Genomic DNA, 23,994 nt, shown 5'->3' with positions numbered 1-23,994 from the left:
AATGAAGGAAACTGAACCGTGTGCAAATCCATCCACAACATAAAGTGCTTTGTGCTCAAGATGCTGCTCCCTGCACATCCACTGCTTCCACTTTACACCCACTTCATTCATCTCATCAGATTTGCTGCTATAGGAAATCATTTATAATGATGTCCCATCTCACTGCTTGTAAAAACAATTCTGCAGCTAATTGGCCACTAGGATTACTTTTACATGAAAGCCGACCCCCAGCTAATAAACCAGCACTAGAATGATGGCTGTAGCTGCAAGCATCCTCCCGGTATAACCACTCCAAGTCCAGCGACGTTCCAGTACATTGCTGGTCCATGTTGGACATATATGTACCAGCAGAGAACACGGACATACGATGAATCGGGTCTGAGGACCAATATGACTGCAATTCATTCTTTTCTGTAATGTCCATGTTGGGGGTTCGGCCCAATAAGTTTTAATTTCATAAACGGTGATAGAGTTCCATGTGAATTGTGTGACAAGAGCTGAATTTGGGTGGCGGCCATGTATTGTGGTGTATAAATTGCCTTGGCCCACAATTGGTACAAATCTTCTGTGAAGAACAGTGGAGGGGCTGAACACTAGTGCTGGCAGTGACCGGGCCGATCCGGCTAACACTGAGTATTGGGGACACTATACAAAGCCGGCACTAGTATAGTTCTGTTCATGATCAATATATTGATCCGTACAAACACTATACTAGTAATGGCGGTGATCAGCGACCTATAGCGTGAGTGCCACAGTGTGCGGCCAATCTAACGCCAGCTGACCCTGGCTGGGAGGGGCTTACTGACCCTGACACTATGTGATGTCACTAGTGGCAGGAATACAGTGATCAGTGAAACATTCTATATACTGACACTGTACTAATGGCACTGGCTGGGTGACGGGGCCATCAAAGGGTTAAATGTGCTAATCTAACGTGTGTGTACAATGTAGTGGTGCTTTTACTCTGTGCCGTGTTCTCTCTTCTCTCCCTGGACCGACCGGGGGGGCAGTGGGGGGTGCAGGTACATTGACACCGGAAGCGATGCAGATTACGTCACTTTGCCAAGAGCTGCTGCTCGCCCACAAAATGCAGGTAAGTGGTTGGTAAGCAGTTAAAAAAAAAACCTTAAGAAAAATTTAATACAAAATTCTCAATATGGTATTTAACTTTATTTTTTAATACTTGTATCAGAATAGTAGGATGTTACCATAGTAACCATTGTACTACTGTGGGGGGAGGGGGGTGATCAGGGATTTTGTTTCCACACTTTTCTTTGCAGGAGATATAATGATCATTTCTCCTGCAATGCAAAGCTTGCTGTCAGAACCGAACTCATTCATCAACTGTCATCAGTGAGTTAGATTTTTGACAGCTCAAGATAGTGATCTGTGATTGGCTGGAGCTGGTCACATGGTACAGGGTGCTGTGATTGGCCCCATGTATCATGTGACAGCTGTGGGCCAATCACAGCTCACTAGGAGGAGAAGCAGAGCTGTTATGAATGAGATTGATTCATAACAACAGCTTACATTGGGATCACCTAGAGATCACATGATCACCGGGTCACAATCACTGGGATCTTCATTCCGCTGTATCCACCAGACACAGCAGTCGGGGGAGGGGAGTGCTGTGTGCCGGCTCGGGTGTATGGTGTGCCTCCTGTGTTAGTACAGCCAGAGTGACGTACAAGTACATTGCTTTGCCTGTAGCTGCCGCCTGGCCACAGTACATTGCGGGTGGGAAGCGGGTAATCTAGGACTAAGGATTCCAAGCTCACTCCTTGGGCCATGATATCATCCAGGCAAGAAATGTAAGTTCTGTGTTCCAATTATGAGGTGACAACAGCATAGAGTGCTTTCAGGATAATGGACAAAGGTAGACAAGCATTGCATGCTGTTGTTGTGTGAAGCAAGTCTGTCTCCTTTTTTATTGCAGATAATACATTTTGTTTGGCTTTTTCTACATTGTTCCCCGATCCAGACATTCGTGGCCTCCTGGGCTGGATGTGCCGCTGGATCCAGGCCCTGGAGCAAGCCCTGGAGGTGGAACCAGACGAGGACCAGCCCAGCCTTGGAGCCTATTTCAGGCAGCAATTTTAGTTTAGTTACAATTTTTTAGGATGTTTTATAGTTTTCTATTGATTGTTGGTAATAAATGTTCTATTTCTCTTGGACAGTGCCCTGTGTTGTGTCTTCTTCAGCCTTTGCAGGTCGGCAATCTTCTTCATTGCAGTTGGAGCTGATCTGCATGTCCCTAAAGCATTGCAGGACTCTGCTAGCTCCAGCTGCACTGGACAATCTTGCTTACCTGGAATTGTTGGTAATGTCCAAACAAAGTGTTTTCTGGCAAGTCCAGCTTTAGGACTGTAGCAGATAGGATTGCATGTTTCCGAGAGGTAAACCAGCTCCTTCAATCCTAAGCTGGGATACATAAAGATTGAAGTTGTCTGCTTGCTGTCTGCAGCTACTCCCAATCTTGGTTTGCTTCCTCTTGTGAAATGCTGCAACAGTTTACACAGAACACTCCATTCACGTTACATTGTTCACGTTTGGAGTAGCTCTTCATTCCATCCAGGGACTTCTACATAGCTTGGTGGGGTGTAGTTGTGCAGACTGCCAAAGGGGGTGCAGCCAAGTAGACAATGTGGGGGGATCCTGTGGCCCAACTCTGTCAAGATGTCTCCCATCACCTCATCTCTAGTTGGGATTGGCATTACACAGAAGTCACATGACTTGAAAGCTGCCCTTGGAAGGACTATCAGTTATGGATGAGACCAGTTACATGCAATGTCCCCCAGAAAAGAAGTGGCCCTAATGGGCAAATTGTCTATCTGCTCCACACATACCACTTGGATCCAACTTGTTCCTCATTCACATGTCAGTGTTTTGGCAACAAGAGGTGGGGAGGGAATGAAGTGAGGAACAAGTGTCCACTGGGCACATAAATTCCATAGGCACACACGTCTAGAATCAGGCAGCTAAAGATCCTATGCTCCCCAACCAATCTCAGGACAAGATGTTACACGGGGTGTAAAGCAAACTTAGTCTGGGTCCAGTTAGTCCAGCATAATGATAGTCCAAACAACAGAAGGCCTTCTTCTTATTCTCCCAACTTTTCTGTGTCTCTAGCATTCCTTGGCAGGCTTACTGTGTGTAAGTTGTGTCCTGGTGTCACGCCTGGTGTCCTGGATATTACACACTTCTTGTATAGTGTGTGTCAATGAAGTAGCACAGGGAACATGTTTGGACAGCAGTGTCAGTCTCTGGGGAGGTGAGTGTTCCATGCAGGAGTCTTGGCCAAAACCAGCACCCCAAAAAGACAAAAGCTAGCCGACACTTAGAAAACAAGCTGCAATATTGTGTGTTCCCATATTGGGGAACGTTAGCCTTGCCCACAGAGTCCACTGATAATTCTAAGCTCCCTTGGGGCAGCCAAATGGTTAGCAGATAATGGCCAACCGCTACATGTGCCAGAGAACTTGTGTGATGGGGAACAGCTAAAACTATTTGCAGGACAGACCACCAGGTGAAAGCAGCAGAAAGGCCAAAGAGTCTAACCACCAATGCCTCTGGAAGGGTCACCTTTTAGTTTTCTTTCTGAAGTGCTGCTTTTTTAGTGTTCGCTATTTGGAATTATTGGTAGCCATACTCAGAAAAGCACCTGTGTTGGATTCCCGACATGACCAAGCCTCCATTATTACCCCAAACGCATTGTTGACAATTTGAAAGACACGTTCTGCTACTTTCCAAATAATGTTTATTACAAAAAAAAATACAAAATTAATGGGGAGGAGGAGGCTGCTGCTGCAGAGGGGGTGGGTGTGAGGGTTGGGGGAGTACAGTGTGTGGGGGGGCTGGGAAAGAGTGGTGGGGAGGGAGTGCTGGGGGAGAGGTTGAATGGGGGGAATGGAAGACAGGGAGAATGTGGGGAGGGGCATTTGAGGGCTGAGGAGAGTGGGCAGGATGTGGAAGGTAAGGGTGGAAACGGGATTGAGAGGAGGGGCATGTAGAAACAAGGGGAGGGGGAGTGAAAGTGGGGGTGTGGTCAAGGGGCAAAGTGGAATGTGAGGAAGGTGCAGAAGAGGGATCCTTGGGGAAGGAGGCATACTGGTCTTCCGGTGGGGTTTCTTGAGGGGGCTGCTCCAGAGTGGGTAGTTCCAGAATCGGCACCTCCAAAGGTTGTTCCCCTTCTGATTTCCCGGCACTTTCTACCTTTCTACAGGGGAACTCTGTGGCAACCTTGGCATTGGCCCCAAACAACTACTGCACGGGGGTTGGGATCCTGAGGCCGAAGTTGCATTTTGTTCAGCCCCTGCTTGACATAAGGCCCGGATATCATGAATAAGGTCCTGCAATGCTGTAGTCTGATCCCTGACCGCGGTGACAAGTCCAAGCAGGGCTTCATGATGGAGCCCCAGTAACCTTTCTATATTACTGGATGCATTAGCCTCCTTTGCTCCCATAATCTCTCCATGTTGAACACCAGCCTTTCCCCAAGCTCGAGAAGGGGGCAGGGTCCAGGTGGACGGGGTGCTGAACCAGCTGCATCCAATGTTGGCTGCAAGGAGAAACAAACAAAAATGAAAGAGTGTTTAACACACAGCACAAGGGTACAGTAGGACAGGGGGCTCGTCTGACCCCAAACACTAGATCATGTTCTTGTCCCACCCCTAGGACCAGGTATTGGTGAATGCCTTTCCCTGACACATTACACTGGATGAACATTTGACTGAAATGAATGGTTTGGCATCTTTACCCAGACTGATACCTTCCTGCTGATTTGTCACCTGCACATCACTCCCTCCAGCTCCTGACTAAGCAATGATCCAAAAAAAGAAAGTTACACATCACGTTGCCAAATCCTGCCCAGCCAGGAACGGAGTTATACTCTAAATGGGTGACTCATTAGGGAGAACATCTTTAGCATCTCTTACTGGAGGTTCAGGCAACTCAGGTGGAGGTGACGGCATTTCACACAAGTTTGGAGTGCCTGAACTTCCCTGCACCACAATAAACTCATTGAATGGAAATGTAAACAATCATGAGCTCTATTGGGCTTTAATTTTAACAAGGATTTGGCTGGAGACCTGCGGCCTTAAAATGAGATTTACTGATTCCAAGTGAAGTGGAGGAATGTTGCCAGTTCTGCCACCCATAGTGGTGACCAAAGTGTGTTTGACCTTCCCTTTGTGTGGCTCAAACCTGAAGGTGAGCGGCACGATTGGGAGGTGATGGGTCCCTGTAGTGGATCATTTCTTGTATATTGAGCAGGCATGATATATGATGTCACTAAACACCAAACACATTGGATAATCTGGGACTGTCAGAGTTGAGCATGTTGACGTCGGTCAGATTACATGTATGTGTTTACATGCGTGGAATGTTTTTGTGTCTGGGAGAAGTTGTGAAGTTGCGAGGACGAGTCTGATTTGGAACGCTCGGGAGATGTCAGCTAGTTAGTGATTCCTTTCCTCAGGAATCCCAGAGATCCGTCCCCTCCTGTTATGGGCTATGGCTGGCTACAAACCTTTCCTATGTCGGAGATATGCTCTACAAGGGGACGTCCTGTCTATTGTTGGCCAATGTCCAATCACCTGTAGGTGGGCATAACAGTGTTAGGAAGGATTTATAAAGATGCTTCGTGTCCTGTGATGTATTCCAAGAAATGGATTTTACAGATCATTGATACCATTTGTTACTAAGAGACAGGAATTGTTCATTGCTGAAGGAGCCCCTAGAAACCTTTGGAGGAACCCTGGCTGAGAAAGGCTGGACTAGGCAGTCATATATTTCTGTCCCCCTTGGTGGGAGTGGAGGTGACCCCTCTATAAGGATCTACAGTCCATACACACCCAGCACAAGGACGGGGTCACACTACCAGACGCTTCTCGGGGCTGCAGTTCCTCTGAGCTCCACAAGGTGGGGATCTCACTTCTACCCAGACAGGAAGTCTCTATGGAAGACAGACAGGAAGTGATGTCAGGTACAGACAGGAAGTGATGTCCGGTATAGACAGGAAGTGATGTCAGGCACAGACAGGAAGTAGAGAGGAGACGTTGGTGGAAGTGGCAGCTGAGGAGGTAATAAGATGTTATGTTCTATTTACACCCAGTAAACAACCCTCCATCATGTCTGTCCTCTTCCTCCATAGTCACGTCCATCCTCTTCCTCCATAGTCACATCCGTCCTCTTCCTCCATAGTCATGTCCGTCATCCTCCTCCATAGTCATGTCATCCGCTTCCTCCATAGTCATGTCCGTCATCCTCCATAGTCATGTCTGTCCTCTTCCTCCATAGTCATGTCCGTCCTCTTCCTCCATAGTCACTGTGACGTCTTTTATCTCCAGCAGATGATGATACACACATATATAGTGTGGGAACCCAGATGAACCCCTTCAGGGGCAGAACATCCCCCACTTCCGGGGCCGGAACATTCCCCTCATTGTGGAGAGGTGTCACCTTCTCACCCCATCAGTCTACACTAACGGATTTTATAATTAGTGGCGGGGGATGGGGGGATATTTAGGGGGATTGGAATATCTATGTCTTTGTTTCATAAGATTCAAATAGGAAGAAAGAGAGAAAAATGTCATTTGTAGTAAATGTCCTGAACACAATGTATACCGTCCTCCACTCACTCTGATGGGAATACATTAGACCTTGTTTTCTCCCATCTTTGCACTCCCTACAACCTCACAAACACCCCCTTTCCTCTCTCTGATCACAATCTCATCACCTTCACAGTCTCCTCGTCTTCAAACACCTATCCCTCCAAGCAGCCAACAATTACCCGCAGAAACCTTCACAACTTGAACCCGGCTCCTTTCCACTCTGCAACTGACCAACTCTATGACAGAATCTCTCCCCTGTCCTGCCCTGACCTGGCCACTGCTGTCTACAACAGTTCACTGTCATCCACACTGGACTCACTTGTTCCTCTAACAACACGAAGCATCAGGCCCCGACCATTACATCCGTGGCAGACTGACCACACCGGACATCTTAACCACCTCCCATCCACCCGTTGTATATAAATGGCCGGATGGTGGCAGTGCAAGGTCAGGTGGCCATTTATAAATGGACTCCCCGCCCCCCTGCTTATGCGCACTTCCTGAGAGCATGCAGCACCACGAATACCCCTGCTTCTAACATTGCTTACTACGTGTGAAATCTGTGAATGATCACAAAGGTCACATGGTACAAGGCTATTCACAACAGACTTGTACCATGTGACAAGCTGTGACCAATCACAGCTCACACTGTAGTTCTCAATGGCAGACTGACCACACCGGACATCTTAACCACCTCCCATCCACCCGTTGTATATAAATGGCCGGATGGTGGCAGTGCAAGGTCAGGTGGCCATTTATAAATGGACTCCCCGCCCCCCTGCTTATGCGCACTTCCTGAGAGCATGCAGCACCACGAATACCGATCAACGTATGGGACTTCTCTGTGAGGTCCCGATCATGTGATTACTGATTGGCCAATCAGTGATCACAAGATGTCACTTCTGACCAGGGGTGGACTGACCATTTGGAAACTCGGCACTACCCGAGGGTCTGGGGTCAGTAGGGGGCCCCATGAGATGCCCCTGGTACCTTTTTCATAAGCTTTTTTGAGTTTGGGAAGGACACAGGGGCCCCATGATCCCCTATTGCCCGGGGGGCCCCATGAGTTGTCAGTCCACCCCTGCTTCTAACATTGCTTACTACGTGTGAAATCTGTGAATGATCACAAAGGTCACATGGTACAAGGCTATTCACAACAGACTTGTACCATGTGACAAGCTGTGACCAATCACAGCTCACACTGTAGTTCTCAATGGCTGCAAGAATGCAGCCAGAGAGAAGGAGAAATTATTGCTTTTACAGCCTTTATGGGTGTAAAAGAAATCAGAATAAAAAAAAAAAATCTTCATCACCCCCCACAAGTACTACAGTGTCACCATGGTGACGCTGTATTACTTGGCTGACATTATGTAAAAATAAACAACATAAATAATAATATAAAAAAATTTAAAAAATGTAAAAAAAATGTTTAAAAGTTATATTTTTTGGTTATAAACTAATTTGGGCTATTTTTTTTTTACTAAAAAGATAACGGAATAAATTTTGGCCAAGATTTATAATGAAATATTATTTGCAAAATTTTACAAGTAAAAACTTTTTTCAAAATTTTTGGACTTTTTCATTTACATAGCAAAAAAATAAAAATCCCAGTAGTGAATAAATACCACCAAAATAAAGCTTTATCTGTCTCAAAAAAACGTTAAAAAATTAATATGGGCACAGTGTTGCATGACCGCACAATTGTCATTCAAAGTGTGATAGCGCTGAAAGCTGAAAATTGGCCTGGACTGGAAGGGGGTGAAAGTGTCCGGACTGGAAGTGGTTAAGAGACTTACAATTCCTCCCTCCATGCTGCCAAACAAGCCTTCTTTGTCAGTCTCATCAATAGTTTGTCATCCAGTCCTCATCTTTCTTCTCTACTTTTAACTCTCTACTTTCTCCACCTCCACCCAGCACCTCACTCACTGCTCATGAGATTGCAAATCATTTCAAAAACAAGATTGATGCAATTCGTAGGGGCATCACCACTGCACAGACATCCATCCCACTTAGCATACCTTATACTAAACCTCCCTCAACACTTTCCTCTTCTGACCTCGCTACTACCGAAGAGGTCACTAAGGTTTTCTCAGAAGCCCGTCTCACTACCTGCCCCCTGGATCCTGTCCCCTCACAACTACTACGGTCACCCTCTTCTTCCATCCTATGCTCCCTCACTCACATCTTCAATCTTTCCCTCTCTACTGGTGCCTTCCCCTCCCCTCTAAACCATGTGCATATAACTCCCATGCTTAACAAGCCCTCCCTGGACCCCACCAACCTGAACAACTTAAGACCCATCTCCCTGCTGCCATTTACCTCTAAACTCCTAGAACGCTTAGTCTACAATCGCCTGAGCTCCTCCCACCTCACCAAAAAACAACATTCTTCACCCTTTACAGTCTGGCTTTCACTCACTACACTCCACTGAAACTGCCCTAACAAACCTCACTAATGATCTACTAACTGCTAAAACCAATGGCCACTACTCCGTACTCATCCCAATCAATGGTCAGTACTCTGTACTCATCCCAACCAATGGCCACTACTCCGTACTCATCCCAATCAATGGCCACTACTCTGTACTGATCCCAACCAATGGTCACTGCTCAGTACTCATCCCAACCAATGGTCACTGCTCAGTACTCATCCCAACCAATGACCACTAATCCATACTCATCCCAACCAATGGCCACTGCTCAGTACTCATCCCAACCAATGGTCACTGCTCAGTACTCATCCCAACCAATGGTCACTACTCTGTACTCATCCCAACCAATGACCACTAATCCATATTCAATCCAACCAATGGCCACTACTCCATGCTAATCCAAACCAATGGCCACTACTCCATACTAATCCCAACCAATGGTCACTACTCCGTACTCATCCCAACCAATGGCCACTACTCCGTACTCATCCCAACCAATGGCCATTACTCCGTACTCATCCCAACCAATGGCCACTACTCCGTACTCATCCCAACCAATGGTCACTACTCCGTACTCATCCCAACCAATGGTCACTACTTTGTACTCTTACTGCTTGAGTTCTCTGTTGGTTTTGATGCCGTTGACCATCCCCTCCTCAAAAAACTCCACTCTCTTGGCCTCCGAGACTCTGCTCTCTTCTGGTTCTCCTCCTACCTATCACAGCGCTTCTTCAGCATTACCTATAACTCTGGCTCCTCCTCTCTACTCCCTCTCTCTGTAGGGTTCCTTCAAGGTTTTGTCCTTGGACCCCTTCTCTTCTCCATCTACACCTCCTCCTTTGGTCACTTGATAAACTCCCATGGCTTTAAGTACCATCTCTATGCTGATGACACACAAATCTATCTTTCTACCCCTCACCTCACCCCTTCAGTCTCCTCCTCACCTCACCCCTTCAGTCTCCTCCTCACCTCATCCCTTCAGTCTCCTCCTCACCTCACCCCTTCAGTCTCCTCCTCACCTCGCCCCTTCAGTCTTTTCTCGCATTACTATCCTACTGAGTGACATATCGGCATGGATGTCACTCTACTTCCTCAAACTCAATCTTTCCAAAACTGAGCTCTTAGTATTCCCCCCAGCCTGTGCCCCTCCCCTGACTTCTCCATCAAGACCAATAACACAACCATCAGTCCCTCCCCTCATGCCAGGGTATTAGGTGTTATCCTAGACTCCCATCTGTCCTTTCACCCCCAAATCCAATCACTGTCCAAATCTTGTAGACTTCACCTCCGCAATATCTCCAAGATACGCCCGTTCCTAACCTCGGAAACCACAAAGCAACCTATTCACTCCCTTGTTATATCTCACCTTGACTATTGTAACTCCAATCTTGTCTCTAAATATCACCCAAACCATCCTCTCCGCTCCTCCCATGACATCCTGCTCTCTAGCTCCCTTGTCTCCTCCTCCCATGCTCACCTCTATAACTTCTCAAGAGCTTCCCCCATCCTCTGGAACTCTTTACCCCATTTTATCAGACTATCGCCTACTCTGCTCACTTTTAGGCAATCTCTGAAAACCTCTCTCTTCAGGGAAGCCTATCCTGCCCTCAGCTAATAATGGAATCTTCTACTCTTCCAACCAATCCATCCCCCACAGTTACTATCTTTTGTACCACTAGCCCGTCCCTCCTAGATTGTAAGCTCCCAGGATCAGGGCCCTCCTATCCCTCTTGTATTGAACTGTATTGTTGCTTTATTGTCTCCCGTTATATTGTAAAGTGCTGAGCAAACTGTTGGCGCCATAAATCCTGTATAATAATAAAAATGCCCTGAAACCATATTTCTCCATAATGATCCCAGTCACAGATATTCATCCTAAAATGTTATCAGTAAAGTCTCCGGAGTACATGGAGATCTGAGAAATATGATGTGTCCTGGCAAAGCCCAAAGACAAAGGTCATCTTTCATGTTTGGAGAGGTGGGATGCACCTGGGAGCAATGTACAGAAACCTCACATAGCGCCCCCCAAAGCTCCTCCTCCCAATGTCCTTCCAACCAGAGTCAGAGAATCCTATGACATCACACTGACCTCACAGCTCCTCCTCACAATGTCCCTCCAACCGAAGTCAGAGAATCCTATGACATCACACTGACCTCACTGCTCCTCCCCCCAATGTCCCTCCATCCAGAGTCAGAGAATCCTATGACATCACACTGACCTCACAGCTCCTCCTCCCAATGTCCCTCCATCCAGAGTCAGAGAATCCTATGACATCACACTGATCTCACAGCTCCTCCCCCAATGTCCCTCCATCCGGAGTCAGAGAATCCTATGACATCACACTGACCTCACAGCTCCTCCTCCCAATGTCGCTCCATCCAGAGTCAGAGAATCCTATGACATCACACTGACCTCACAGCTCCTCCCCCCAATGTCCCTCCATCCAGAGTCAGAGAATCCTATGACATCACACTGACCTCACAAGCCTATACCCTGCGTAGTGTGGGGGTCCTGTGGGGGGGAATTATACCTCAGCCTGAAGTGGGGCTTTAATAAAATGGAGACCTGAATGGAGAGGTGAGGAGGATTCTGGGAATATCATTTGATGTGACTCTTTGTGTTCAGATGTAGAGTTTTCCTCCTGTGAAGTCTGGAGATCATATGACATCACATTGCCTCCACCTCCCTCCCTGATAGAAGAGAGAAAGAAGAAGAAGATTCTAGAAGTCACCAGAGAGATCACTGAGCTGCTGACAGGAGAGGTGAGCGGTGCCGGGAATTCTGGGACATTCTCCAGTAACAGACAAGGGATGTGTCTGGATGGTGACTGTATCATTGTGTGTGTCAGGTTCCTATAAGGTGTCAGGGTGTCACTGTCTATTTCTCCATGGAGGAGTGGGAGTATTTAGAAGGACACAAGGATCTCTACAAGGACGTCATGATGGACAATCAGCCGCCCCTCACATCACCGGGTAAGAGGAGACTTTATTGTAAAGGAGAGAGCAGTACGGAGGATCCACCTAGATCCCCCATCATCTGATAAACACATAGAAACAATGGATTCAGTCAGTGTGTGTGTTTCCTACAGATGGATCCAGTCATGGGAACCCACCACAGAGATGTCCCCGTCCTCTGTATTCCCGGGATTCCACACAGGAAGGTCACACCATCCCTCACCATCATCAGGTAGATGATGACAATTATTGGTAGTTGTGATTTATACACAGCATGTTTGTTACAATGAATGTTTTATTATATCTTTCAGAGTGGAATCCTCAGGGATGATAATATTGATGTTAAAGAAGAGTATAAAGAGGAGGATGAGGAGTATGGAGTGATGGAGGAGTTTTCAGAAGGACACAAGGATATGATGGAGCCACCTAATACCAGGAACCCACCAGAGAGATGTCCCCGTCCTCTGTATTCCCGGGATTCCCCACAGGAAGGTCACACCATCCCTCACTATTACAAGGTTGGTGGGATGGAGAATCTAGAACATGGACTTGTGGAGACAATGTGTGGATTTTGTGTGTGATGTCACAATCATAAATCTTACATTTTACAGATGATATTTTCTCTCATTTCCTTGATTTAGAGTGGAGATCCAATCGATATAGAATTTGAGGTGAAAGCAGAAGAAGAAGAGGCGTATGTGAGGGATGATCAGCAGTCTATGGAGGAGGATGGAATAACGGGGACATTTATAGAGGAGGACACTCCTACAGAGATCAGCACAGGTGGGTCATGAACACTAAATCCATTGCTCCACCCATACTGCTCACTGATTGGTCCAGAGTAGGGCGGGGACTGGGTGATATCAGCCTGTAATCCCCTGGTCACTTTCCTGAGCTGTGTTCCCCGTCCTGTATTCCTGGATTTCTCTCGGATAATCTTCCTTCTCTGTGCTGCAGACACAATTTATGTATCTAGACTGGATTTATGGAGGTTCTGGGGTTCAGCTGGCAGCAAAATGTTCATTTCACCATAGATGTTGAGTTATCTGGGACCTAATCTGTGGGTCTTCTTCCTCATGCCCGGGTAAGATCTCTGACAGTACAATTCTCCCAGGGTTCCTTGCTCTGTGGTCTGCTGGCTGTGCCGGGTGGAGGGATATGTCTGTAGTGTCTCAGACCCAAGTCACTGAGTGCAGTCTCAGGAGATGGGAGGCAGCGGTGTGGGATCTCTGCAACTTGTCTACAGTAAGCATTTAATCTTCTGACCATATTGTACATTACATACTCCTGACCCCTGCACTATATACTCTGTTGTACATTACATTCTCCTGACCCTGCACTATATACTCTGTTGTACATTACATACTCCTGACCCCTGCACTATATACTCTGCGTTGTACATTACATACTCCTGACCCCTGCACTATATACTCTATGTTGTACATTACATACTCCTGACCCCTGCACTATATACTCTATGTTGTACATTACATACTCCTGACCCCTGCACTATATACTCCATGTTGTACATTACATACTCCTGACCCCCGCACTATATACTCTATCTTGTACATTCCATTCTCCTGACCCCTGCACTATATACTCTGTTGTACATTACATACTCCTGACCCCTGCACTATATACTCTGCGTTGTACATTACATACTCCTGACCCCTGCACTATATACTCTATGTTGTACATTACATTCTCCTGACCCTGCACTATATACTCTGTTGTACATTACATACTCCTGACCCCTGCACTATATACTCTGCGTTGTACATTACATACTCCTGACCCCTGCACTATATACTCTATGTTGTACATTACATACTCCTGACCCCTGCACTATATACTCTATGTTGTACATTACATACTCCTGACCCCTGCACTATATACTCCATGTTGTACATTACATACTCCTGACCCCCGCACTATATACTCTATCTTGTACATTCCATTCTCCTGACCCCTGCACTATATACTCTGTTGTACATTACATACTCCTGACCCCTGCACTATATACTCTGCGCTGTACATTACATACTCCTGACCCCTGCACTATATACTCTATGTTGTACATTACATACCCCTGACCCCTGCACTATATACTCTATGTTGTACATTACATACTCCTGACCTCTGCACTATATACTCTATGTTGTACATTACATACTCCTGACCCCTGCACTATATACTCTATGTTGTACATTACATACTCCTGACCCCTGCACTATATACTCTATGTTGTACATTCCATAGTCCTGACTTCTGCTCTCCCCCTCCCCCACTGCTATATATACACTTAATATGGATTCTCTTTTGTTACACCCATTTCCTCCCAGCTGGACATTTTATATCGGATGATGTGATTGGAGCACAGACTTTTACATGGTGATAATAATGTGATCACATCCTCCAACTTTAGACCCTTAAACAGAAAGTGATAATGGGGGAGGAGTCAATACCCCAATGATGGTGGTCTTCAGGATCAGTCCAGTCTTCATTCTTGGTTGTTCTCCCCCCAACCTCACTCTCTGACCTCTGGTGGGGCTCAGCCCCGCTGTTCTTCATGACTAAATCATGGACTAAATAAGGAAGTGCAGTACTTCTTGTGTTGGGAAGATGGCGATGAGTGATAGAGGGGGTGGGGACCCTCGTCCTATAATCCCCTCATCACTGTCCCTCCTATAAAAGACAGTTCTGGTTGTTTCCTCACTCTCTGACTAAGGTCCATGAATAAAGAAATGACCTGGTAGGAGATCAGAGGAGACATTTCCTAGTTTCCTTGAGGGTGGAATTGTAAGCTCCTCATAGACCAAGCTGACTGATGTGGGCGGAGTCCTGGTTTGAGGGAACCAATCAGCTCCTGTCTAGTAATCCTCTTTGTCTTTGTATTTTAGTCCATGGCCGGGAGATGAGGAAAACCTCCGAGGATTGTCTCACTTTGTCTCCAGACTGGAAAGTAGAAGATGAGGACATCACACAGTATAGTCCAGGAGAAAACCCGGCTCCCTCCAATGTCCATCCGGCACCACCCAGTGTAGATGGACCATCGGATTCCTCGTATCCTGAGGAACCTCAGACTGTGCGGGACCGGGCCGGCCTTCCAACAGGGAGGAGCTTCTCCTGTACTGAGTGCGGGAAATGTTTCCCTTCTAAATTCCATCTTAATGAGCATAACAGATCTCACACGGGGGAGAAGCCGTATTCCTGTCCTGAGTGCGGGAAATGTTTTTCACAAAAGTCTAATCTTAAAACACATCAAAGGCTTCACACAGCTGAGAAGCCATATTCCTGTACTGAGTGTGGGAAATGTTTCCATTATAAATCCAAACTTAATGAGCATGAAAGATCTCACAGAGGTGAGAAGCCGCATTCTTGCCCTGAAGAAGATGAGGACATCACACTGTATAGTCCAGGAGAAAACCCGGCTCCCTCCAATGTCCATCCGGCACCACCCAGTGTAGATGGACCATCGGATTCCTTGTATCCTGAGGAACTTCAGACTGTGCGGGACCGGGCCGGCCTTCCAACAGGGAAGAGCTTCTCCTGTACTGAGTGCGGGATGTGTTTCCATGCTAAATACCATCTTAACGTGCATAAAAGATCTCACACAGGTGAGAAGCCGTATTCCTGTCCTGGGTGCGGGAAATGTTTTTCACAGAAATCCAATCTTGTCAGACATCAGAGATCTCAAATGGGAGATAAGCCGTTCTCCTGTCCTGAGTGTGGGAAATGTTTCCGTTTTAGATGCCATCTTAATGAGCATAAAATAACTCACACAGGAGAGAAACCGTATTCCTGTCCTGAGTGCAGGAAATGTTTTTCAAAGAAATCCCAGCTTATCGTACATCAAAGATCTCACACAGAAAAGCCGTATTCCTGTACTGAGTGCGGGAAATGTTTCCGTTTTAATTGCTATTTTAATGAACATAAAAGAATTCACACAGGAGAAAAGCCGTATTCCTGCCTTGAGTGCGGGAAATGTTTTCCACAGAAATCCCAGCTTACCGTACATCAGAGATCTCACACGGGGGAAAAGCCATATTCCTGTCCTGAGTGCGGGAAATGTTTCCGTTTTAAATGCCATCTTAATGAGCATAAAAGAACTCACACAGGAGAGAAGCCGTATTCCTGTCCTGAGTGTGGGAAATGTTTTTCACGGAAATCCATTCTTTACAAACATCAGCGATCTCACACGGGGGAGAAGCCATTTTCCTGTCTCGAGTGCGGGAAATGTTTTTCAAATAAGTCAAATCTCTTCCCACATCAGAGATCTCACACGGGGGAGAAACCGTATTCCTGTCCTGAGTGCGGTAAATTTTTTTCAGTGAAGGCCAGTCTTTACAAACATCAGAGATTGCACAGGGGGGAGAAGCTGCTTTCTACTCTTCAGTGAGGGAAATGTTCCTCACTGAAGTCCTGTCTTCCTGTACATCAGGGATCCCACACAACCCTGGAGGTGTATTAGTGCCTTGAGTGCGGGAAATGTCTTCTAGATGAATGTTGCTGGACATCCCAGCTCTCATGTGGGGAAGAAGCACACCCTGATATACACCTCAGATATACTCCATGGCTGATCTTCATCATGGAAGAAACAGTTGATAAGGAGATGAGAGGCCCCCAAAGACATGGATGAAGTGTGGGACCGGGTTGGCCATTGATGGCAGGAGAAGAATAAAAATGGAGTCCTGCCCTGTGATTGGCTGAGTACATTTTGTGGTGGGAGATTTCACAAACACTTGGAGGTCTATTATTGATACTTTGTGGACAAATGTTCCAAGCACTCATTAGGCCCACAGTTGGAGGTGAGGACAATACTTGCATGGTGGGGGATCACTGAAGAGGTGGGTGGTAATAAAATGTCCCAATTCTAGAAGAGTGACTGATGGTGTACACATGGGAGCAATGGAATTGTGTGTATACCGGGAATGAAGGAGTGATTGGTGAATGGACATATTGGGACTTTCCCTTGTCTTTCTCCATACATGTTTCTTCTTGTATGTTTCCCGTGATACAAATGTCTGTGTATATGATCGGCACATGATGGTCTGTCTATAACAAACGTTTCATTGATCTGATCATTTCCATGGTGATTGTGGACACATTGTGATTGGTTGATGGGGGATGGAAAGCACAGAGAGCAGGAAGTAGAGCGCCATCCTTTCTACCTTTCTCTATTCCTAGTTCAGATTTGTAGCAGAAATCCCCAACATGTAGCAATACACGGACAATTGATATCAGACAATGAGGCAGAGGAAGGCCAATCATGAAGCTGGGGGTGGTGCAGCATAGACTGGAACAGGGTCCTCCAGGAGTGCAGCTCACACTGCGGGCAGAACTCCTCCTACTGGGACATTCAGGCTTCACACAGCTACAGCTGCACTCCCGGGACTGCCACACCTGGACTGTATATGGGGCGGGTGTGGAGGGATGAGGAGCAGGGATTGGCTAATGGAAAGTGGGAGCATCTCTGAGTTACCGATGGATATACAGTATATGGAGACCAAGGAGAGTTCATCTTCTGCCGGCTATAGATGGGGCCCTTCAACAGTTGGAGTATAGGGGATGGTAATGACTTGGTCAAATCTGCAGAGAAGATGGGGTAATGGGATCTCCTTGGAGGAAGTGGGGTAGAGGTGTCTGCTAGCTGTGTCCACGTGTGAGAAGTAGAGGGGAAGTGGGGGAGGGTAGAGGTGTCTGCTAGCGGTGTCCACGTGTGAGAAGTAGAGCAGAAGTGGGGGAGGGTAGAGGTGTCTGCTAGCGGTGTCCACGTGTGAGAAGTAGAGCAGAAGTGGGGGAGGGTAAAGGTGTCTCTAGCGGTGTCCACGTGTGAGAAGTAGAACAAAAGTGGGGGAGGGTAAAGGTGTCTCTAGCGGTGTCCACGTGTGAGAAGTAGAACAAAAGTGGGGGAGGGTAAAGGTGTCTCTAGCGGTGTCCATGTGTGAGAAGTAGATGGGCAGTGGGGGAGGGTAAAGGTGTCTGCTAGCTCTGTCCACATGTGAGAAGTAGAGCGAAAGTGGGGGAGGGTAGAGGTGTCTGCTAGCGGTGTCCACGTGTGAGAAGTAGAGCAGAAGTGGGGGAGGGTAAAGGTGTCTGCTAGCTCTGTCCACATGTGAGAAGTAGAGCGAAAGTGGGGGAGGGTAGAGGTGTCTGCTAGCGGTGTCCACGTGTGAGAAGTAGAGCAGAAGTGGGGGAGGGTAAAGGTGTCTACTAGCGGTGTCCACGTGTGAGAAGTAGATGGGAAGTGGAGGAGGGTAGAGGTGTCTGCTAGCAGTGTCCACGTGTGAGAAGTAGAGCGGAAGTGGGGGAGGGTAGAGGTGTCTGCTAGCGGTTTCCACGTGTGAGAAGTAGAGCAGAAGTGGGGGAGGGTAAAGGTGTCTGCTAGCAGTGTCCACGTGTGAGAAGTAGAGCGGAAGTGGGGGAAGGTAAAGGTGTCTACTAGCGGTGTCCACGTGTGAGAAGTAGATGGGAAGTGGAGGAGGGTAGAGGTGTCTGCTAGCAGTGTCCACGTGTGAGAAGTAGAGCGGAAGTGGAGGAGGGTAGAGGTGTCCGCTTGCGGTGTCCACGTGTGAGAAGTAGAGCGGAAGTGGGGGAGGGTAGAGGTGTCCGCTAGCGGTGTCCACGTGTGAGAAGTAGAGCAGAAGTGGGGGAGAGTAGAGCTGTCTGCTAGCGGTTTCCACGTGTGAGAAGTAGATGGGAAGTGGGGGAGGGTAGAGGTGTCTGCTAGCTGTTTCCACGTGTGAGAAGTAGAGGGTAGAAGTGTCCGTCAGCAGTGTCCACGTGTGAGAAGTAGATGGGAAGTGGGGGAGGGTAAAGGTGTCTGCTAGCCATGTGGGTGGGTCTGCTCCTCACGCTCCTGGGGAGATCTCATATTTTTAAAATGGCCACTTTCCTAAAACTACTTTATCCACTTCAATCCATTCCTCTACTACTCCATCATGGAGACGTAACCAAACTAAACCCAGCTCTCTCACAATTTCTCTGGAGGGGTTGCCGTCCACGCATAGCTTTGCAAAACCTCTATCTCCCGAGGAGCGAGGGGGGATCGGGCCTTCCCAACATTCACATACCGGAGGAGCGAGGGGGGATCGGGCCTTCCCAACATTCACATACCGGAGGAGCGAGGGGGGATCGGGCCTTCCCAACATTCACATACCGGAGGAGCGAGGGGGGATCGGGCCTTCCCAACATTCACATACCGGAGGAGCGAGGGGGGATCGGGCCTTCCCAACATTCACATACCGGAGGAGCGAGGGGGGATCGGGCCTTCCCAACATTCACATACCGGAGGAGCGAGGGGGGATCGGGCCTTCCCAACATTCACATACCGGAGGAGCGAGGGGGGATCGGGCCTTCCCAACATTCACATATATAACCTTGCATGTCTCTTACACATCAGTCTAGACTGGCTATCCAAGTCGTCTATTTACTCCACCAGCTAGAATCTGACATGGTAACCCGCACAATGTAGCTGCTATTTTACACGGCAATATAAACCAGCTTCCAACTCCCCTAAAAAACAACCCTCTTTTACGTGACACTTTGGTGGCCTGGAGAGAAATCAGACGCAAATTGGGAGTGTCCCCATGGGTTTCCTGCTACCTCCCTATTCATGGTAATCCATCTTTCCCTCATCCACAACAATACGCGGCCTACACTAATGGCACACCCAAGACCTTACACTTGTTCCACAATTCTTTGACTCTTCCTCTGTAAACCTCCACCAATCCTGCGGACATTAGGGAGCCTGGACTTGCCCTCACACCATTTTATACAGTCATGGCCGAAATTGTTGGCACCCTTGATATTTTTCCTGAAAATCAAGTATTTCACACAAAAAAGGTATTGCATTAACACATGTTTTGCTATACACATGTTTATTCCCTTTGTATGTATTGGAACAAATATAAAACAGAGGCAGAAAAGCAAATATGACATAATGTCACACAAAACCCCAAAAATGGGCTGGACAAAAGTATTGGCACCCTTAACTTAATATTTGGTTGCACACCCTTTGGAAAACATAACTGAAATCAGTCGCTTCCTATAACCATCAATAAGCTTCTGACACCTCTCACCCGGAATTTTGGACCACTCTTCCTTTGCAAACAGCTCCAGGTCTCTCTTATTGGAAGGACACCTTTTCCCAACAGCAATTTTAAGATCTCTCCACAGGTGTTCAATGGGATTTAGATCTGGGCTCATTGCTGGCCACTTCAGAACTCTCCAGCGCTTCTTTGCCATCCATTTCTGAGTGCTTTTTGAGGTATGTTTGGGGTCATTGTCCTGCTGGAAGACCCAGGATCTTGGACGCAAACCCAGCTTTCTGACACTGGGCCCTACAGTGCGACCCAAAATCCTTTGGTAATCCTCAGATTTCATGATGCCTTGCACACAGTCAAGGCACCCAGTGCCAGAGGCAGCAAAACAACCCCAAAACATCATTGAACCTCCACCATATTTTACCGTAGGTACTGTGTTTTGTTCTTTGTAGGCCTCATTCCGTTTTCGGTAAACAGAATGATGTGCTTTACCGAAAAGCTCTATCTTGGTCTCATCTGTCCACAAGACGTTTTCCCAGAAGGCTTTTGGCTTACTCAAGTACATTTTGGCAAACTGTAGTCTTGCTTTTTTATGTCTCTGTGTCAGCAGTGGGGTCCTCCTGGGTCTCCTGCCATAGCGTTTCATTTCATTTAAATGTCGACGGATAGTTCGCGCTGACACTGATGCTCCCTGAGCCTGCAGGACAGCTTGAATGTCTTTGGAACATGTTTGGGGCTGCTTATCCACCATCCGGACTATTCTGCGTTGCAATCTTTCATCAATTTTCCTCATCCGTCCACGACCAGGGAGATTAGCTACAGTGCCATGGGTTGCAAACTTCTTGATAATGTTGCGCACTGTGGACAAAGGCAAATCTAGTTCTCTGGAGATGGACTTGTAACCTTGAGATTGTTGATATTTTGCCACAATTTTGGTTCTCAGGTCCTCAGACAGTTCTCGTCTCCTCTTTCTGTTGTCCATGCTTAGTGTGGCACAGACAGACACACAATGCAAAGGTTAAGTGAACGTCTCTCCTTTTTATCTGCTTTCAGGTGTGATTTCTATATTGCCCACACCTGTTACTTGCCCCAGGTGAGTTTACAGGAGCATCACATGCTTGTAACATTCTTATTTATCCGCAGTTGTGAAAGGGTGCCAATACTTTTGTCCAGCCCATTTTTGGAGGTTTGTGTGACATTATGTCGAATTTGCTTTCTTTCCTCCCTTTTTTTGTTTTGTCCCAATACACACAAAGGGAATAAACATGTGTATAGCAAAACATGTGTTAATGCAATACGTTTCGTGAGAAATACATGATTTCCTGGAGAAATATCAAGGGTGCCAACAATTTCGGCCATGACTGTATATGCAATGAAAGTAATAAACTTTGTGAAATCACCAGCTCCTGACAAGCCTTCTCTTTTTCAAACCACATTGGTTGACACTCTGTTGAGCAGAGGCAGGTTCAAGACTTCAGATATTTACTCCCCACTTAACCTTTGCTTTACTAAACCTTTAGAGTCTACATCTGTGACCTCATGGGTCAAGGACTTCCAGGACTATCTTACTGTGGAACACATTTTGGCAGGCTTCAACACCACCTGTGCCTATGTTACGAACGAGTTCTGACGGGAACAGCAACTGAAAATTATGCATCGGGCCTACATGCCTCGCTCTTCCTCCAAGTCCGCATCGAACACGTCTCAATGTCCTCTCTGCCTCTGTAACCTACCAAACCTTAAACACAGATTTTGGACTTGCCATCCTATCTCCACATTTTGGGATCAAGCGCTATCTTTCATCCAATTTGTGACAGGAGTTAAACTCCCTGAATCTCCAATACATCTACTATTCGGCAATTTGGACTCTACCCTTTTCATGCTTCACAGGGGCCTCAACTCACTTCTTCAACAAAACAAGTCTTGGATGTCTACTTTCCTCCTGATGGCAAGACGAGCCATCCTGAAAAAATGGGTAGATGGTACACCACCAACCAAGTCTGACGTCAAAAAGGATCTCATCCACCTCCTCCACACAGACAAACTTCATCTTTTCTCATCCTGTCCAAACAAATCGGACTCTTTCGCATGAAAATGGCAAATATACGTATCCAGAACATTCTATCTGAACAAAGAAGGCTTCTGGAAAATGCTATGGCAGATCCTGCCCCCACCTACACCCCCTCCAGAACACTGTCTCCACTTCTGACTAAAACGTATGGATAATGTATTTATTAAGGCATTAGTGGTCCTGAGATCCCTCTGCTCCACGGAGGTCAACCCATCTAAATCCAACTTGTCATATGAGCATGAGGCCATGATGTCCTTAGGATCCACCCCCTCCCTCCCCTTCAAGGGGTCGCTGAACAACGTGCTGCTTAGATGCTCCACTAGAGGTTCCGGCTATACTTCTATGTCTATTTATCCCTCTCTAATCCCACACATCAGAGATCAGGGGATTCCTTTTTATTCCCTTTCTAGCTCCCTTTTCTTTCTGCCCTTCCCCCCTTCTTTCCACCCCCCCCCTCCCTCCCTACCCCCTTCCTTCCAACCCCTCCCTTCCTTCTCCCCCCCTCCCCCTTCTTAAGCCCTCTGCTGTATTTCCTTTGTCTTTCTTTTATGTCCCTTTGTACATTTGTAGGATGTATAGATGTTGATGTGATCCCCGGTCTCCTCACTCTGACACACATTGGAGAGCAGAACCCAGCAATGCTCTATGTACATCATCTGCAATGTCTATCCAGTCATTAATGTCATCTGTTCTCCCTGTTTGTAACACCCAAATGACGATGTTTTCTTTTTTTTATTGACATAAAACCCAATAAATATTTCTTTAAAAAAAAAAAAACAAGTTCCCAATGATGGTAAAAATTACTGTAGGCCCAAAATATCTATCACACTAGTAAAAAAAATACAATTCCAGTATCTATCCCGCCATTTGTAGACGCTGCAACTTTCACAGAAACCGATTCATTTACACGGATTGGGGTTTTATTTTTAGCAAAGACAAGGAGGAGAATACATTCTGGACGAAATTTATGACGAAATTTTAATTTTAATTTTTTTTTTGCTGGACAAGATTAACCCCTTGCCTTCCAAAGGATTTTCCCCCCTTCCTGACCACGCCTCTTTTTGATATTCAGCGCTGCACTAATTCCACTGATAATTGCGCGGTCATGCAATGCTTCACCCAAACAATATTTACATCCTTTTTTCACACAAATAGAGCTTTCTTTTGGTGGTGTTTCATCACCTGTGCGCTTTTTATTTTTCACGCTACAATCAAAAAAATACCGAACATTTTGAAGAAAAACCAAATTGTTTACTTTCGGCTATAAAAAATATATAGTAAACTCAAAGTTAGTCATAAATTTAGGCCAAAATGTATTCTGCTCCATGTTTTTGGTGAAAAATCCCAATAAGTGTATATTGATTGCTTTGTGTGATAGTTATATCTACAAACTATGGGATAGATAATGGAATTTACACCATTTTTTGCTATACAGCGCTGCACTAGTGTTACTGACAATTGCGCGGTCATGCAATACAGTAAATAAATGAAATTTACGTCCTTTTAAGCTTTCTTTCCGTGGTATTTGATCACCTGTGCAATATTTATTTTTGGTGCTATAAACAAAAAACATTTTGAAAAAAAAAGTTTTGAAAAAAAAAACATTTTCTCATTTCTGTCATAAAAATATTAAAAAATACTAAAATATTCTGCTACATGTCTTTGGTTAAAAATATTCCCAATAATTGTATATTGATTGCTTTGTGTGATAGTTATAGCGTCTACAAACTATGGGAGAGATAATGGAATTTACAGCTTTTACTTTCTGACTCATCACATTTCTTGAGGTGCTAAAATACCAGAATAGTACAAACACCCCCAAATGACCCTTTTCAGAAAGTAGACACCTTAAGCTATCTGCTGAGAGGCATATTGAGT

At 46.3% G+C, this 23,994-nt stretch overlaps 2 protein-coding genes across 2 annotated transcripts in view; both read left to right on the top strand.

Annotated features, from left to right (window-relative positions):
• The first annotated feature begins 1,042 nt into the window (after positions 1-1,042).
• Positions 1,043-12,640, top strand: LOC149443043 (uncharacterized). The gene is made up of 3 exons (XM_089655974.1): positions 1,043-1,093; positions 12,095-12,229; positions 12,309-12,640. The coding sequence occupies exons 1-3, from the start codon at positions 1,043-1,045 to the stop codon at positions 12,576-12,578; spliced, it is 456 nt and encodes a 151-aa protein (XP_089512100.1). The 3' UTR covers positions 12,579-12,640.
• Positions 12,641-13,031: 391 nt separating this feature from the next.
• LOC149443042 (uncharacterized) overlaps positions 13,032-23,994 on the top strand; it is a 67,677-nt gene continuing 56,714 nt past the window's right edge. Inside the window, 3 exon segments of the mRNA XM_089655973.1 lie at positions 13,032-13,081; positions 15,352-16,395; positions 21,936-22,020. Of these exon segments, the coding sequence (XP_089512099.1) occupies positions 13,032-13,081; positions 15,352-16,395; positions 21,936-22,020 (1,179 nt within the window).

This window comes from Staurois parvus, unplaced genomic scaffold (assembly GCF_062004578.1).
Source record: "Staurois parvus isolate SC_StPar_1 unplaced genomic scaffold, SC_StPar_1.0 ptg000879l, whole genome shotgun sequence".
NCBI classification, from domain to species: Eukaryota; Metazoa; Chordata; class Amphibia; order Anura; family Ranidae; genus Staurois; species Staurois parvus.
The sequence above is the reverse complement of the archived record's forward strand: the minus strand, read 5'-3'. Positions and strand labels throughout refer to the sequence as shown.

Excerpts from the sequence above, each read along its gene's own strand:
- LOC149443043 (XM_089655974.1), top strand. The coding sequence starts at position 1,043 with ATGCAGATTACGTCACTTTGCCAAGAGCTGCTGCTCGCCCACAAAATG. Across the intron at positions 1,094-12,094 it reads TGCTCGCCCACAAAATGCAG|AAACAATGGATTCAGTCAGT; the intron begins GTAAGTGGTTGG and ends ATAAACACATAG. Across the intron at positions 12,230-12,308 it reads CCATCCCTCACCATCATCAG|AGTGGAATCCTCAGGGATGA; the intron begins GTAGATGATGAC and ends TATATCTTTCAG.